Source organism: Hemicordylus capensis, chromosome 1 (genome assembly GCF_027244095.1).
Source record: "Hemicordylus capensis ecotype Gifberg chromosome 1, rHemCap1.1.pri, whole genome shotgun sequence".
In the NCBI taxonomy this organism is placed as follows: Eukaryota; Metazoa; Chordata; class Lepidosauria; order Squamata; family Cordylidae; genus Hemicordylus; species Hemicordylus capensis.
This window is the reverse complement of record NC_069657.1, coordinates 308343184-308359018: the sequence shown is the minus strand read 5'-3', so window position 1 is coordinate 308359018 and position 15835 is coordinate 308343184. Positions and strand designations below refer to the sequence as shown.

Below are 15835 nucleotides of genomic sequence, written 5' to 3'. Positions count from 1 at the left end.
AACTTGATATGTGGCAATCAATTCTTACACAAGATAGGAGTCTGTTGGTACAAGTTACGATCTGACAAAATGTTTAAAGTATAGTAAGTATGTTCACTAGTAGTCTACTTAGGCTTAATCAGGGCTCCACAAACCTAGTCACTAGATCACAGGTGATAACTGCCCTTGCCCACTGCAGCCACCACAAAGATCCCTCCCCCGTCTATATGTCACAGCAACTGGGGATTTTATGCTGGGGCAAGATCAACCATCCCACAAGTTGTGTGGTATGTGCAGCTGGGGGGGGGAGTCTTTCCGCACTAGGCTTGAGAGGCAGAAGCAGCAAGAAAGATTTGCACTACATCTTTCCTTTTTCAAAGCCCAGTACCAAGTAAGGAAAGAGACCTTCTCTAGACTGGAGAACTTAGTCTTGTCTAACTGCATCCTGGGCTTTGCAAAAACAGCACAAGACCCTTTCACCAGTTCTCTCCTGAGCCCAGAACAAAGTCAGAGAGCAATTCCACCACTCCTCTGAGTTCCCTGAGGACGCAAGAGACGACTGCAGGGAGACATGACAGAGGTCTATAAAATCATGCAGGGTGTGGAAAAAGTGGATAGAGAGAATTTTTTCTCCCTCTCACATAACACTAGAACCAGGTGTCATCACATGAAATTGATTGCCAAGAAATGTAGGTCCAACAAATCTAAGTACTTTTTCACACAACACAGAGAGTTCTCTGCCACAAGATGTGGTGACAGCCAACAATCTGGATGGCTTTAAGAGGGATTTGGATAACTTCATGGAGGAGAGGTCTATCAATGGCTCAGGGGCGTAACTACCATTAGGCAAGGGGAGGCAGTCGTCTTGGGGCCCCACTGCCTCGAGGGGCCCCCCAGAGGCACATCACATGATTCCCCACCTGCCCATGTTGCACCCCCTATGAATTATATTGAGTCTCTTGGAGATCGGCAGGAGCAGAGAGTAAAGAAACTAGATTCAATGTGAACTAGATATTCATCGTATTCATAATGGGGATGTGAGTGTGAGTGCACTATATATATTGTGTGTGTGTATATTAGCGAGGGGCCCATTTTTAAATCTTGTCTCTGGGCCCCCTCCAACCTTGCTACGCCCCTGCAACGGCTACTAGTCTGAAGGCTACAGGCCACCTCCAGCCTCAAAGGCAGGATGCCTCTGAGTACCAGTTGCAGGGGAGTAACAGCAGGAGAGAGGGCATGCCCTCAACTCCTGCTTGTGGCTTCCAGTGGCATCTGATGGGCCACTGTGTGAAACAGGATGCTGGACTAGATGGGCCTCCTTGGGCCTGATCCAGCAGGGCTGTTCTTATGACTCTGGGTAAGGAGAGGGTTGATGGCAGATCAACAAATGGCTGGTTATTAAGTCCAGTCATTTTTGAGGATCCCTCATTTTAACCCAAGTTTCCATTTCATATTTCATTTCATACACTTGCCTACATAAAAGTCAGATCAAAATCCCTCTCTGGGTTTGATTGTTGTTTTCCCCATTTCTGTTCCTTTGCTTGGGAAAATAAACTTTTCTTTCTAATACTTTTTCCAATTTGAAATCTTCTGGACAGATTTTTTGTGGTTTTTTAATACATGGATTGATGAGAAAAATCAGTACAGAAATCAAAAAACCTGCTGCGGCAAAGAGATATTTTTCCAATGTTACGTGAAGCAGAACTGATGTGCTGGAAATAAGAGCTCTGGCTGAAATTACAGCAGTTCGATAAATAATGAGTCCACGAAGGTGATACATTTACCTGCAGCCCTCGGTTTTGCCTTTGCCTGCTTTTCCTCTCAACTTTCCTATAGCTCCCCTCCAGCCATCCTGAGCTGATAAAAGCCAACTAAAATAAAAGCTGATGAATGGGGAGAGGAAGCAGAAAACAGAGAAGGCTTAACATATAAAGAACAGAAGGTGCAAAGGTCAGCTAAGAACAAAAGGGAAAAGGTTAGGAAAAACATCTAATACTACTGTTAGGGGAAAAATAGAGAGTCCCCAGTACATAGAAAAGTGTTTCTGTCAAAGCCATTACTACCTTTCCTGGGTCAGAACAAATAAATGATAATTTACATGCAGGAATGCACTTTGCTGTCTAAATGGAGTATCCACAGCTTCGTTTCTAACAAATAAAAGGACTCTCTTCAAAAAGTACAAATTCTAACTGTAAAACAGAAAACTAAAGCTTTTGAAGTTCAACATTCCATTTAGCTTTGGGGAGGGGTTGGATTTTTTTTTTTAAAGACTTGAGCTGCTGCCTTTATATAGTTAATACAAATTCTCTATTCTAGATGTCCATTTACACAGGTTCTAGTTTGAAAGTCATTGGTTCACCTTGCAACATTTGACATGCATTTTTAACCCACTCAGGGAGAGGTCCCTGTTGCACCTTTGGTGGCAGCAGTCCAAAAGCAGTTCATGTGCATGCATGTGAGCATGAGTGTAAGTGTGAGTGCGCATGCATGCAAGTGTCAGTGTGCATGTGTAAACACAAGGGAGAAGTGAGCTGAGAAGTCTCCAGGAAAGTTATAGAGGTGGACTGGAACAGGGAAGAACCTGTTCACATTGCCTTTGGACTATAGAGACAGACTGAGGAACAGAGGAGAGGCAGAAAATCTCTAGAGAATTATCTAGAGATCTTACAGCTATATTCAGAGCTGGAACAAACAAGACAAACAGGAGTGATAAGCCAAGGGATGCCTCAGAAGAACAGGGCTCCAGCATCTAGCATCTGCAAGACATGGAGCAATGTTGCTTGTAAGCAACAGGCAGGGGCATGAGACTTGCCCTCAACCTTTCCCACAAAAATCAAGGTACATGAGTGACAGCAGCCTTATTGCAAAGCTGATTATGGCTACAATTCTGAGCTAGCTGACTAAGAGGTAAATTCCACCAGAATCAGTGGGAGCTGTGACCAAACAAACATGTTTAGGGTTCAGCTGGCAAAAGGAAGACATGGTGTCAAACCCACCATGTTTACCCTCACCCTTGCAGCACCATTCTATTCATATTAACTGGAAAACAGGACTGTAGAACTGGTGAGGTTTCTCATGCCCATACCTTGAACTTGTTTCCCACGCTGATGAAACTAAGTTTTCCAGCTTTTTGTTTAGAATCCTTGTTGTTGTTTGTGTTGGATTCAAAGAGTTGCCGAATAAATTTGTCTTTGGATTCACATATAAGGGACTCAAGAGACATGTGCAGGGCATCGTTGTTTTTCTCCACAAATTGGGTCTGCAGAAAATAATGAATCAGTAAAGTGAGGGCTTGTTGACATACATGTCTGCTCATTACTGGATGACTTGCATGCATGAATAGACCAGCACAGACAGAATTTAGTAGACATTGTAAATACAATGCCGTTCAAGGAACCAGTTAATGGTTTAATTATATTCAGTTATAAGTTATCAAAAATCTTTGGGGGGGAATTTCGTATTTGAGACATATGGAAAAAAAATTCTCAAAAATAGAGAAATTAAAGTACTTCTCATGCATATGCAAAAAAGCCCCTCAAAACTGACTTTAACTCAGGCCCAGATCAATAATAAATCCTAATAACTTGTAATCACTTCCTTAGGTTTGAATTACGTTATGTTAGCACCGCATAGCACAACAGAACAAAAGGAGTGATTAAATATATATAAGATGGATATTTACAATGTTTAATATAATAGAAAAAAGTGAAAGAAAATGAACTTATGGTTAAAGCCTAATTATCAAGTCTGGGCTTTGCTGTTCTTAAGCTCTCAAGTCACCTGCTGGCTAGTTTTGTACTAAGGTCATAAGGTTTAACTAGTTCCTGGTCAAAAGCTTTTTATGGCACTTTAGCAAAAGTCTCATTATGGGGGCAGGGGCAGAAAACCGGAGAATGAGTTCTTGCTTTCTCAAAGTCACAATCACAAAATTTTGCATATATTTCATGGAAAAATAGAGAGGTGATACATTTGAACTGCATTTCCCAGGCTATTGTTCTTTCAACAACTGCACCTAGAGAACACAGGGTTGTTTGTTTCAGAGAGTAGACAAGAAGCTGTTGTGTTGACAGCATGTTGATAGAATGATCATTGATACCATGATCAAAATGCATGACCTCTAGTCATAAATTTATGAGTGAGCTACACGGTCACCACCACATCACTAGATTAAAGGAAAACTTTGATTTCCTGACTACTTGCAGAATTTCACTCTCTTAATAGTCAAAGGTCTTGCACTTGCTTGCTAGGCTAGACATACCTAGAACTTACAGTCAACCCAGAAGCAAGATTTATTATGTGCGAAGTACTATTATGTAAACAATTTCCTGAGGAACTAGCACTTGTTATCACTAGCAGTGTTGTCATCCATGGAACCTCTTCCATGCTCATATCCTCTGAAGAGGCTCTGAGCTGAGGCTGACTAGCATCCACAAGGAGCAAGGACCTTTTACTTGAGGCACCCCATTTTGCAGGGGAAATACCCCATCAGCAGAACACGCTTCCGTCTCAAAATCTAGACAACTAGTTCCCCTTGACCTTCAGAAAGCAAGTGAAAATGTCTGTTTTACCAGACCTTTGAGGATTAGCTTTGGTTCTGCTGTTTAATGTACTCTTTATGGTTGTATTGGTATTTAATATCTAATGTGATTTTATATAACATATGATTGTTAATTGACCTGTGGATGCAAAGGCAGCATAATAATGTTTTGTCAATAAAAAATAGCTTGCAGAATGCTCAATAATACAGATTAAATACTCATAAGGTTGTATAAAACATAAGACTGAGCGTTCATTATGAAGAATCAACCATTATGCAGCTCAACCATTCACATAACAATTTATTACTTAACTGCTATTAATAAACAATATAAAATCCAATACAATGAAAAGCTTAAAGTAAACTAAGTAAATCATATCCATTTACCGTCTCGTAACATACTGCTCCTGCAAAATGTCTGATAATGAAGCCCTCATCATCTCGGATATTTCTATGTACAGCCAATTTAGATTTCCTGGGTATCTGCAATTAAAGAATAAATTCAAAATTATACATAACACCAAAAACAATGCAGATCATAAAACTACAGTGAAGGATTGCAGCTCAGTAGTAGAGCATATGCTTTGAATCTCAATCTCTGCATTTACATTTGTAAACATAGGATTCTCACAGACGAACAGGACTTTTTGGTACTGCATGGCCTTTTAGCTCCACTGTTTTCCGTACTTGTTCTATATACCCATGCAAATTTATCTGCCATGGGATATATCATGTATTTGATGCAGTGTCCTCTGGCCTTAAGTGGCACAGCGGGGAAATGCTTGACTAACAAGCAGAAGGTTGCCGGTTCGAATCTCCACTAGTGTGTTCCCCAGACTATGGGAAACACCTATATCAGGCAGCAGCGATATAGGATGATGCTAAAAGGCATAATCTCAAACTGCACAGGAGGAGGCAATGGTAAACCCTTGCAGTTAACCTTTCTTGGCCTAACAACTCCCAGAATTACACTGGTCCCACATGCACTGCTTTCTGCTTTGTAGGCAAGGATGTAAAAACATACAGGGGTTCCGCCCATGCAGATGGATGTGCCCTGGATTCACATCTGTTTCCTTTTAAAAATCCCATAGCTGAACTTAGTTTGAAGATGGTGTTAAACTGTATTGACACAACTGTGCCAGTAACCATCTTTTCCTAGAACCACAGAGATTGGATGCTCCTTCATGCTTGGTTACTACACAACCCTTGCCACAGTAATCAGGTATATATGCTCAAAACATCCCTTTGCATTTTATTTTTTTAAAAAAAACAGATAAAAATCTGTCGCAACTATCATAAAAGACCCCACAGTGAGGTCACCTGCAGGGTTTCTGAAACATATTCGCCAATTCATATTTTTCCTAACACAATACTTTACAGAATTCTAACCCATGTGGATACCCTTCTGTTAAGTTCACTACTTATGTAAAAAGGCACCTTTGTCAAATAATTTTGCTTCGTTTAGAAATGGTGCCAATGAATATCAAGTGTTTATCCATATAAGGCAGGACGTTTCACAAATGCCACAACATCATAGGTGAAAGCATGATGACAAAAACTGCCAAGTTCCTGCTTTGTCTGGGCATCCAGCCAAACTTACCCTGCATTCCAGAGCAAACACTTCCATAGCCACGCCTGAAAATCACCCTCTTGACTCTCATTTATTGGATTCACACATGACTACATGAACCCAAAACACATATGTGCACATACATCCACATTCACACCCAAAGAACTGGTCAATGGGACCAGTTCTGTCATACATGAAAGTACCCTTAGACATTATCATAAAGAGACAATGTGGGAACCCAAGAAAAGCAACTCTTTTATGTATGACAATTTCTAATCTGGGAAATATTTTTTATGCCAATATCAAAGGTAAACCTACTGAGAGTCTGAAGTGGTCTTTGTGTTTCTGGTGTACCATAGATGTAAAGTGCTGGTCACTTGGCTGAGGAAGACGATTTTCTTCATCCAAAATATCAAGGACACCAATTAGTTTTCCTTCAATCAAATCTGTGTGCAAGAAAGAAGCCAATTAGCTAGTAAATATATAATGGGCAATGACCATTTTATAATCAACACAAAACTTGTACCACTTGTAAAGACACTTCTTCTGGAACAGCCCCACTAAAGTTGCAATCCAGTATTAACCAAAATATTAATTTGCTTAACAGAAAGTTTAAGCAATGTTTTCTATTTCATTGAATAAATATTTATTTTATTTGTTGCCAGATTTCCTATTATAAATACTCAAAGCAACTTAGAGACATGACATAAAAACAAAAAACAATAATATTTAATTTTTAAAAATCAATAAAATTCAACATTTTGTAAAGCAAAAAACCTAAAGCAACAGTTGCCCAGAAAGAAACTACAATCAATGCTCTGGGACCCACGATTATGTTTAAAAAAAAAGTAACCTGGACGATCTCTAGGAAGGGAGAGGGCTTTAGAAGTGCCTTTTGATGTCTAAAGTAGAGCCACAAAAATCAGCTGTTTTTAATTGATTTTATTCAATAAGCATGATGTTAATTGAATCTATTTATTAAATCAACAAGTGTTCAAAGTGGTTTCCAACCAATCTATTTGCATATCCTCACATCACCTCTGGCCTGGATTTCAAAGAGCTACTTCAAACATCCTCAACTGCATGTGCATTCCTCCCAGTGGGACCTTTGCATTTTCTTTGGGCAGCAGATTTCCACCACTCCACTCACACAACTCTCATTGCCACACCACAAAACAGAAGAGTATGGGTATAGAATCCAGCAAGTGTACCTTCAAAATAATTTGAAACTAGGGCCTATTTTTTCTATGCTTTCAAGTATTTTAAGGAGTAAGAAAAACACTAATGAAAAACACTTCTTCACTTTCATTTATTTAAAAAAAACCCTGAACTTAAAAAAAACCCCACCAAATTGTTGAAATATTCAGCATGCATACCTATACAGTCTTGATTATCTACATAGCGCACTTCATTGACACCTAAGCCTTCTTTCTGATAAAGTTCTTGTTCCTGGAAGAGAAAGAGACACAGAAATTTGGGGTGGTCTACAGATTTGAAAGATAGATAGATGACAAGAGAGATGGACAGATAAGTTGCCATATGGGTTAAAAAAAATTGTACATATTATCATGTTCCCTTAGGAGGGGGTTGAGGATATGCACCAGCATTTTCACACATCAGTACCTGCACTGTCATGTCATTTCTAGCTTGCTTGTGTTTATTTCTGGTCAAGGTGATCCTGCCACTGAAATTCCACTAAGTCCACAATGATATTCTGCCTGACGACCCTAAGCAATTTTACCTTTGAGAGCATAAAACAGTTCTGAAATAGCTAATGTACTTTGTTCAGAACTCCTAAACATCACTGACTAAATTTCTCCCCTCTCATCTGCTTTCTTCTTGTCTGGTATATGATTGTTAGGTATCTTGAACAATTGTGCCTCTGGTTGATTGCTAGAGATACTATTAAGGTTGACCTTGTTCAAACAATTTCAGTTCTGCAGCCTATTTAACAGCACCAGGTCTCTCTTTTGTTCATGTACACTAGAAGTCTAGGCTGAAAAATAACACTGCTACTTTAAAGTTTTCCTTCATGATTTTCAAGTTCAATAGGATTTTCAGGCACTCCGATTACACTTGGCTGAAAATGCTGATGGAAAAATGGTGCAACTTTTCTACATATGTTCACAGGAGCACTTTCAAAATGCTTCATTACAACAATAAATTATTTATATGGAGTATTTGTGTAACTTTTCTGGAGATGAATAACATTGGTCAAGATTAAAGGAACTGGCTCATAAGATTATCATAAGCAATTTATATGGATCACATGAAGCCGTATACAAAAGGTTAATTGATATTGCTAGATGAATGCAAATTGCCCATTGCTTTGTCTATTCTGGGGGCGAGGGGACTTTATCCACCAGTTGACTGTATAGCATGTTCTAAATTACCTCTTTGAGAATCCTTTCATTAAAGAACTGCTGCAGCTTCTCATTACAGTAGTTAATGCAGAACTGTTCAAAGCTGTTGTGTTCAAAATATTCTGTAAAATATACAAATGAATGCATTTAAAGGGGGAAAAGTCAGCTTACAGAGTACACCTAGAGGGGTTCACACAACCCCTCTAGGAAGGAGGGGCAGGGAAGGAAGGAAGCACCTGCCTGCCTCCCCACACAGGACCCACCCTCCCCAACCTGCTCTGCCACTCGCCACAGCACACAGGCAGTGCTACTGCAAGCGGCAGAGCAAGGAGCCTGAGGAGGAAAGTCTCTGGCATCCCAGGAATGTGGTGCACTGGGGGATTTCCATACAGCAGGGCACTCTAGCTGCCTGGCTCTGTGTCTGCCTGGGGTGCAAATCCAACCATGGCATTTCACATTTCTGATGCTAACAAAATGCACAGTTTAGAACCCATTGTCCGTTCCCCAGTGAGAAATACAGCTGGGAACATCTTACCTTCATATTTCTACAGAATTAACCTACTGCTTCTGTTAAGCTCAAGTCAAGTAAGTTACATGATAGTTTGTATATTACAGTGGTTTAAAGCAAGAGTTATAAGCCAGAAACACAGTGTTTCAAGGTATGCTCATGTTGCAAATGAAACGTCTTCATGTTTCATTTGTAACAGATAACTACTTACCTATATTACATGCTTTTATATAAACAACTTACTATAAATATAAATTATCACTACAACTTACTGTCTACAGTTGTATTTCAGAAGGATCTTAGACTTAGGCTTCATTAAAATTTGGGCTAAAATTTGGATCCCCCAAACCCTAAAATGGAAGACCCAAACTAGACAATATGCCTATCACATGATTTGAGCTTGTGTGCTTGATTTTCCAAATATGTATAGCAGTTGCATGAGACCACAGTGTGAGGGTGAAGAGGCCTTCAACTCTTTGCCTTGCCACAGTACTGATCCCCTGCTATAGCTGCTATTTGTGAAAGAAAAACACTTCCACTGGAGCCAATGAAAGCACTTTTTTTCTCATACCAAACAGAAGCTGGAGAGGGGGCCTCAATACAGATTGGGACGGGGCAGGAAGTAAAGGCCCTGGTCTGTGCACCCACTCTCCTAGAGGGCCCCATGATTTTCCCCAAGGGAAAAGAGAGTCCCTTTTATATTTCCAGAATGGCTTATCCTATTGTTCTGCCATATACCAAGTCAGACAATTGGTCCATCTAGCTCAGTATTGTCTACAGACAGAAGTGGCTTCTCCAAGTTAACAGACAGGAGCCTCTCTCAGCCCTATCTTGAAGATGCCAGGGAGGGAACTTTGAACCTTCTGCATGCAAGGGATGGGGCCAGTGTGGCCCCATCCCTTAAGGGGAATATCTTATAGTACTCAGACATATAGTCACTCATTCAAATGCAAACCAGGGTGAACCCTGCTTGGCAAAGGAGACAATTCATGCTTGCTACCACAAGACCAGCTCTCTTCCTTGTATTTATTTTGAAGCAGATTAGTCAATCATTTGATTTTTAATGATTTTTTGAATTTTTAAAATTAAACTTCAAAAAGGTCCTATACATTGCTTGTTTCATGGCAGAAAATTACAAAAACTTCTGGAACTTTCCCACCACTACCACACCATCATTCCATACCCACATGAAGGAATCTGCCCTTTGCCTTCATATTAAAAAGTTGCAACATGCCCCCACTTTGCCCAACTATGTACATTTCCAGAATGACCAGGCTTACAGTTCTGAAATTGGGCACATATGTAATCCAAGATTGCAGGATTCTGTGTATTTTTATTTCAAGGAAATTTGTCAATCCTATGATTTCTAATTAATTTACCTACTACAGTAAAGCTGCCAGAAAGAATTCTCTCTATCCATAGAGTACATCACATCTAGTAAAAGTGGAATTAGCATATCTGAACAAACATGCAAAAATTTTAAAAATACACACACAAAAATGCACTATGCTCAAGTTGGTTTGTGATCCAAAAGATCTGCATGAGAACTGTGAAGCAAAGAGCATGTGTTGTAATTTTAATTATATTTCACTTATGAATGCACTATTTATCAAAGTTGGTTTTGTGTTTGAACTGTGGAGCAAGGGACTGTGTTGTGTCCCAGTAATTTTGTGAATGGTCAAGACGCTGTGTGTCCACTGGGGCTTGAGTAGTCTTCCCCCCAAATGTACTCTGGTCCAGACCTGTGGGTTTGTGTGGTTGCGGTCGTGGTGGTGTGTGGGTGTGTGTGCTTATTTTGCAGTGGAGGGAGGGGTGTATGCTCATTAGGTCCAGAGTCCATAATTACTTAGCTGCACCTCCGCTCCTCCCACTGCAGTGCAATCCTGGTTCCTGCATAGTTGCTGTTTAGCTTTGAACAACCAAACATGAAGGCTCCCAATCATCTCCTTGAGCATTAATTTAAGTAAATCCTAAATCAAGCAGTTCTTGATTTAGAAGATTTAGAACAAGGGAGTTCTAAATATCACTCCCACTTAGGATAGCCCCAAAATCCAGCCCAAACAGTACAAGTCTATATGAAAGTACAGCTCAGGTTCAACCTTTGGTGAATCTCTGAGAGAAGATTCCTTTATAGTTGTAGGGCAACTGCTGTGAAAGCTACTTTTTTATAAAAAAAAGCCTGATATACAAATGGAATAATCAGGAAGATACTCTTAGCAGGTCTAAGAGATTATGACAGGACCTAGAGGAAGATGGAGGTTGCCAAGATAGGCAAAGCAGATTTCCATACAGAGGCAGCTCTAATACTAGCTCCCAAGAACATCCTTCAGTGTGCCACTGACTTTCACCTTATATTTATCTGGAAAGACACTGCAACTGGGAATCATTGGTTTAAACATAAAGGATGGAGAATACTCCAGTCCTAGACACCTTTGCTAGGAAGCAGCCCCCACCAAACTCAGTGAGACTCACACCCACACTTACTTGGGATAGCTGAAAGACATTTAAGATTTGACTCCCATCCTCATGGCATTCAGAAGTCACAATCATAGTTTATCCTAATTTCTACTGAAGCTATTTAGTAAATTCCACTGCACATACCAGACGCACTTAGAAATTATCCATATAGTGCTCATAATATAAATATGGAAATAAAACTGTAGGAGTCAATATACGCTCAGTGCAAGGAACTCAAACTAATTCATTCGCAGTGCATAGTCTGAAAGCACATGACGAAGCAACCTTGCTGAAGCTAAGCAAGCTTGGGCCCGGTCAGTGCCTGGATAAGGGGCACTGACGAGTCCCAGAAAACTATCTGGGAACCCTATATACACTGTCCAGAGTTCCATAATGGAAGCACGGAGGGATGCAAGCAAAACAGGTCAATAAAATATTTGAATTAAGACATAAAACACTTACCAAAACCTGCAATATCCAGGACTCCGATAAAAAAAGATGAAGTCTCAAAAGGAAAACATTGGTTTACCCTGTTTACTACATGGTCAAAAAGATGACTATAGACAGTTTTTGCCAAGGCATCACGTGCATTGTTTGCCTGTTCCACTTTCAAGGGTACTCTGCATGGGGGGAAATACACACCATTATTAGAATCACTCTTAATTAGCATAACTAGCTGTATGACAATATTACCTGTTGCTAGGCAGAAAGTTGATTTCAAGAAGGGAGGGGACCAGTGCCAAAACTATCCAATAGGTGGGGCATAGAATCTCAAAATGGAGCACTGCCAACATTGAGGGGAAAGGGGTGGGTGAATGCAGGCTACCTAAATCTGTGTTAGAAAGTGCTCTTTCTCAGCAACATGCAGCTGCAACAACAAAATCACTAGAAAAGCATGTTTTCCACCACCGGCACTCCAAGGAAACCACCAAGAAGGTGGGTGATTCTCACTCTGAAAGAAAACACCAATGCGAAGTACCCCTGCACATATTGTGGGTCAGCTGTAGTTTTATTACAAACACAGATTATGTGTTTAAAACAAAAGTCAATGCAAACAACAAACTGAAAGGCTTAGTGGTGATGGCGACCATATGTTATATATAGTAACAAAATCTTAACACGTATCTCTACTGCACCCCACCCTGCAGCAAGCTATACTTCTTTTTAAATGAATTAGGGCACAACAAAAATAAACTGAGCATTATACGATGGAGCTGAACTGTTCCAGTCAACTTCCGCTTTACTGATGCTAAAAAGTACAATCCTGATTGAATTGATACTGTGAAGAAAAGGATTAACAGTTGCGGTCATCCCTTCGTGTGTGGTTCTCCAAGTCAGGACTGAGTGGAACTGCAAAGACATTACAGGGCAGCTATCCAATAATAAAAAGGTAAAGTGTGCCGTCAAGTCAATTTCTACTCCTGGCGCCCACAGAGCCCTGTGGTTTTCTTTGGAAGAATACAGGAGGGGTTTACCATGCCTCCTCCCGCACAGTATGAGATGATGCCTTTCAGCATCTTTCTATATCACTGCTGCCCGATATAGTACAAGCTGGGATTCGAACCAGCAACCTTCTGCTTGTTAGTTGAGCATTTCCCCACTGCACCACTTAAGGTTACTTTACCCAGTGATAGTCACTGTTTTTCTTCTAAGGCTGGTATATTCCCTTTGACAAGTATGCCTTTACTTTGTAAAAACATCTTTTAAAGGCAAACTACTAAAAAAACAACCCACCAGTAAAACTGTATGATGAATTGCAATCATCTGCTCATGCAAATCATACTTCAAGCAAGAAAATGCTCCGTGTATAAGGGATAACTGCAGCTACATTACATTAGAGAATAATTAGCCTTAACAAACAATCTCTTGATTTATCTTATGGCAATAGGTACTGACAGGAATCTTAGCTTATAAATAGAGGGAAGGTTCCTTTGCAGTCCCCTTCTGATACCTTTAAGAGCTCAGAGTTGTAATCCTGGCAGTTCAAGTCAACTGCCAGTCTTTATGTAAGATGTTATGTACACCATAGTTATAGGTAAACAGTAAAAATCATAATTAAGGAACATTCAAGGTAATAGGAAATGTCAGTATTAAAAGCAGCAGTTAAACAATAATAGTAACCTATTCTATAAAAACATAACACAGCAGAAGCTCCTTGAAACAGAATTCACACTTATCCCAACGAATGGATGTGCACAACTAGAAAAACACCCAACACAGAGCCACTACCATTTACACCTTGAGGCACCCTGCACATTACACTGGAGCCTTGAAATATTATGCAGCAACTTAACAAGGTAAGATCTAATTCTCTACAGATTTCAAATTTGTCTCTCCTCAATCTGCATCCCAAGTCGTTACCCTATACTGCCCTCCTTTGCCACTGTATGCCTCAGTTCCATGATCCACTGCCATTTTAATCCAATCACATGTGTAATTCAATGCACAAGTCAAATTGTCCCTTTCAGCAAAATGGCTTGTTTGGCAACCCTAGTGCAGAGCAAAAGGAAACCGAGGAAGGTGTGTGGGATCCACCACATATTCAAACTATTTTTCTATACACACAGGCCTCAATTATCAATTATGCAGGGCATTTCATAATTGTTACACAAATAATCAACTTTTTGCTGGTGGGCCACTGTGTGAAACAGGATGCTGGACTAGATGGGCCTTGAGCCTGATCCAGCAGGGTTGTTCTTATGCTTGTCAAGCAATTTATTCTTCCTAAATCTTGATACAAAGAAATACACAACATTTTCTATGCTGAAAGCACAGAAAAGCATGCCATCACATGTTTTCCTTATTTCATCAAATCCAGGAGAATACTATTTCGAACATGCTGTGTAAGAGTCAGGGGCAGTCACTACTCTCCTCCATTATAGTGTAGCACGACACTTTTTTTCTGACCAATGTGCCCTCCACAACGTCACACCTCGCCAGTCACTCACACAGAGGGAACAATAAAGGGAGAGAGAATGCTGCACTATTTCTCCAATCCATTCTTTTTCTCTACTGTGCTGCTAGTTTTGCACCTGAAATACTCGAATAGAGAGAGCAAGGACATCAGAACAGTTTGACCAGCATGCTAATGCCCCCCCCGCCAATCTGTGAACAATCTCTAGCCAAGGGAGTTCTCAGTTACTATAGTCACAGGCTCCACTACAGGTAGCACAAAAGTTAACCTAGACATAATTTCATTCCACACATGCTCCTAACATCCCATATTCCAAAAAAGAAATTTGTAATTAACAAGGGAAAAGAACGTCCATTTCTCAAAGTCTAGGAAGTGAACTGGCAAGGTCACTTGCTTTTTGAACCTATATGGTATAGGGGTAATAACTTCTAGTGATAAAAGGCCTCGTGTATCAAGCTTTAAGGGCCCTGAAACCTCATAACGTCCCTGTTCTGGCTACATTTCTGGGAGAGGCCCTTTGATGATGGAGGTGGAGAATGTTGGGGTCAATATCCTCTGTTCCCACACAACGAGACTGCCAGCATCCCACTGTCAGAGCCTCTGCTAGTTTCACACCCAGTCTCGTGCTACTCCTCAGGAGGTAAGCAGTTAGTCCTCATGGCACAGATTTGGCCCTGAGGACTCCAAGTGCTGATCCCCATGCTAAGCGAAGAACGTAACTAATTTTGTATCTGCACCCACCACAAACCAAACCAAATTATAAAAATAGAAGCCTACATACTATACAGTGGCCTACATAGTGTGACACAAGGTGGCCACATGTTAAGATACAATGGTGGAAGATGGGCTTTGCCCTCACAGAATGGCTGGAGACTAGTTGCAGCAAAGGCTTGTTCCACTGGCTAGCACACACAGAAGGATAAGGTACACAGTTCTCAGGAACATATCTGTGTGAGTGAAAAGGGCTTTTACAGGGAGAGGAGAGAAGCAAAAATCGCTTCCCCGTCGCCCTCTGCTGGAACAAGCCTTTGTCACAGTTTTCTTCAAGCTCTCTCTGAGGGCAGAGCCTTTTTTCCACCCTCATATCATTGCAGAACAGGTAGGCTAGTATCTTTTAAAGTGTCCCTTTGCCAAAGATCACAGCTTGTGATCTAGATGGTCTCTCTGTAGGCCGGACTGCTGTTGTCAAATGCAACAAGGGGAGGGAAAGACAGTTAGTATCTTCCCCTTTGCCTGTAGTACAATTTAATCTGCTTGAGTTAGTCACAGCTGTGATTGAATGTTGAGCATTTCATTACTGTGTCTTAAGAATGTCATAAATTTGGAGATGAGAGGGTAATAAGTTCATCTGCTTTTTAATAAATATGTTTCCCCTTGAAAAAGAATGTACACCAAGATGTATTGGGAATAAAGAAAAAGCCACGGAGCTGTTTCCTTTTGGTGTTTGATACATTTTGCAGCCATTCTGTTGCTCAACTACATGGGCAAGATGACACCCCTCTTTTTG

General features: G+C 40.5%; 1 protein-coding gene across 8 annotated transcripts in view; it reads right to left on the bottom strand.

Annotated features, from left to right (window-relative positions):
* The window catches only part of MYO6 (myosin VI), a 163348-nt gene that overhangs the window by 47968 nt on the left and 99545 nt on the right, over positions 1 to 15835 (bottom strand). For 7 of the 8 annotated variants that reach the window (XM_053286938.1, XM_053286937.1, XM_053286939.1 and 4 more), the window contains 6 exons: positions 11877 to 12034; positions 8480 to 8571; positions 7463 to 7535; positions 6405 to 6532; positions 4904 to 4999; positions 3065 to 3238 (listed from right to left, as the gene is read on the bottom strand). In XM_053286938.1, coding sequence (XP_053142913.1) covers positions 3065 to 3238; positions 4904 to 4999; positions 6405 to 6532; positions 7463 to 7535; positions 8480 to 8571; positions 11877 to 12034 — 721 coding nt within the window. Of the gene's footprint in view, positions 1 to 1763; positions 1863 to 3064; positions 3239 to 4903; positions 5000 to 6404; positions 6533 to 7462; positions 7536 to 8479; positions 8572 to 11876; positions 12035 to 15835 lie in introns of all 8 variants that reach the window. The other variant, XR_008314121.1, reaches the window with a different exon arrangement.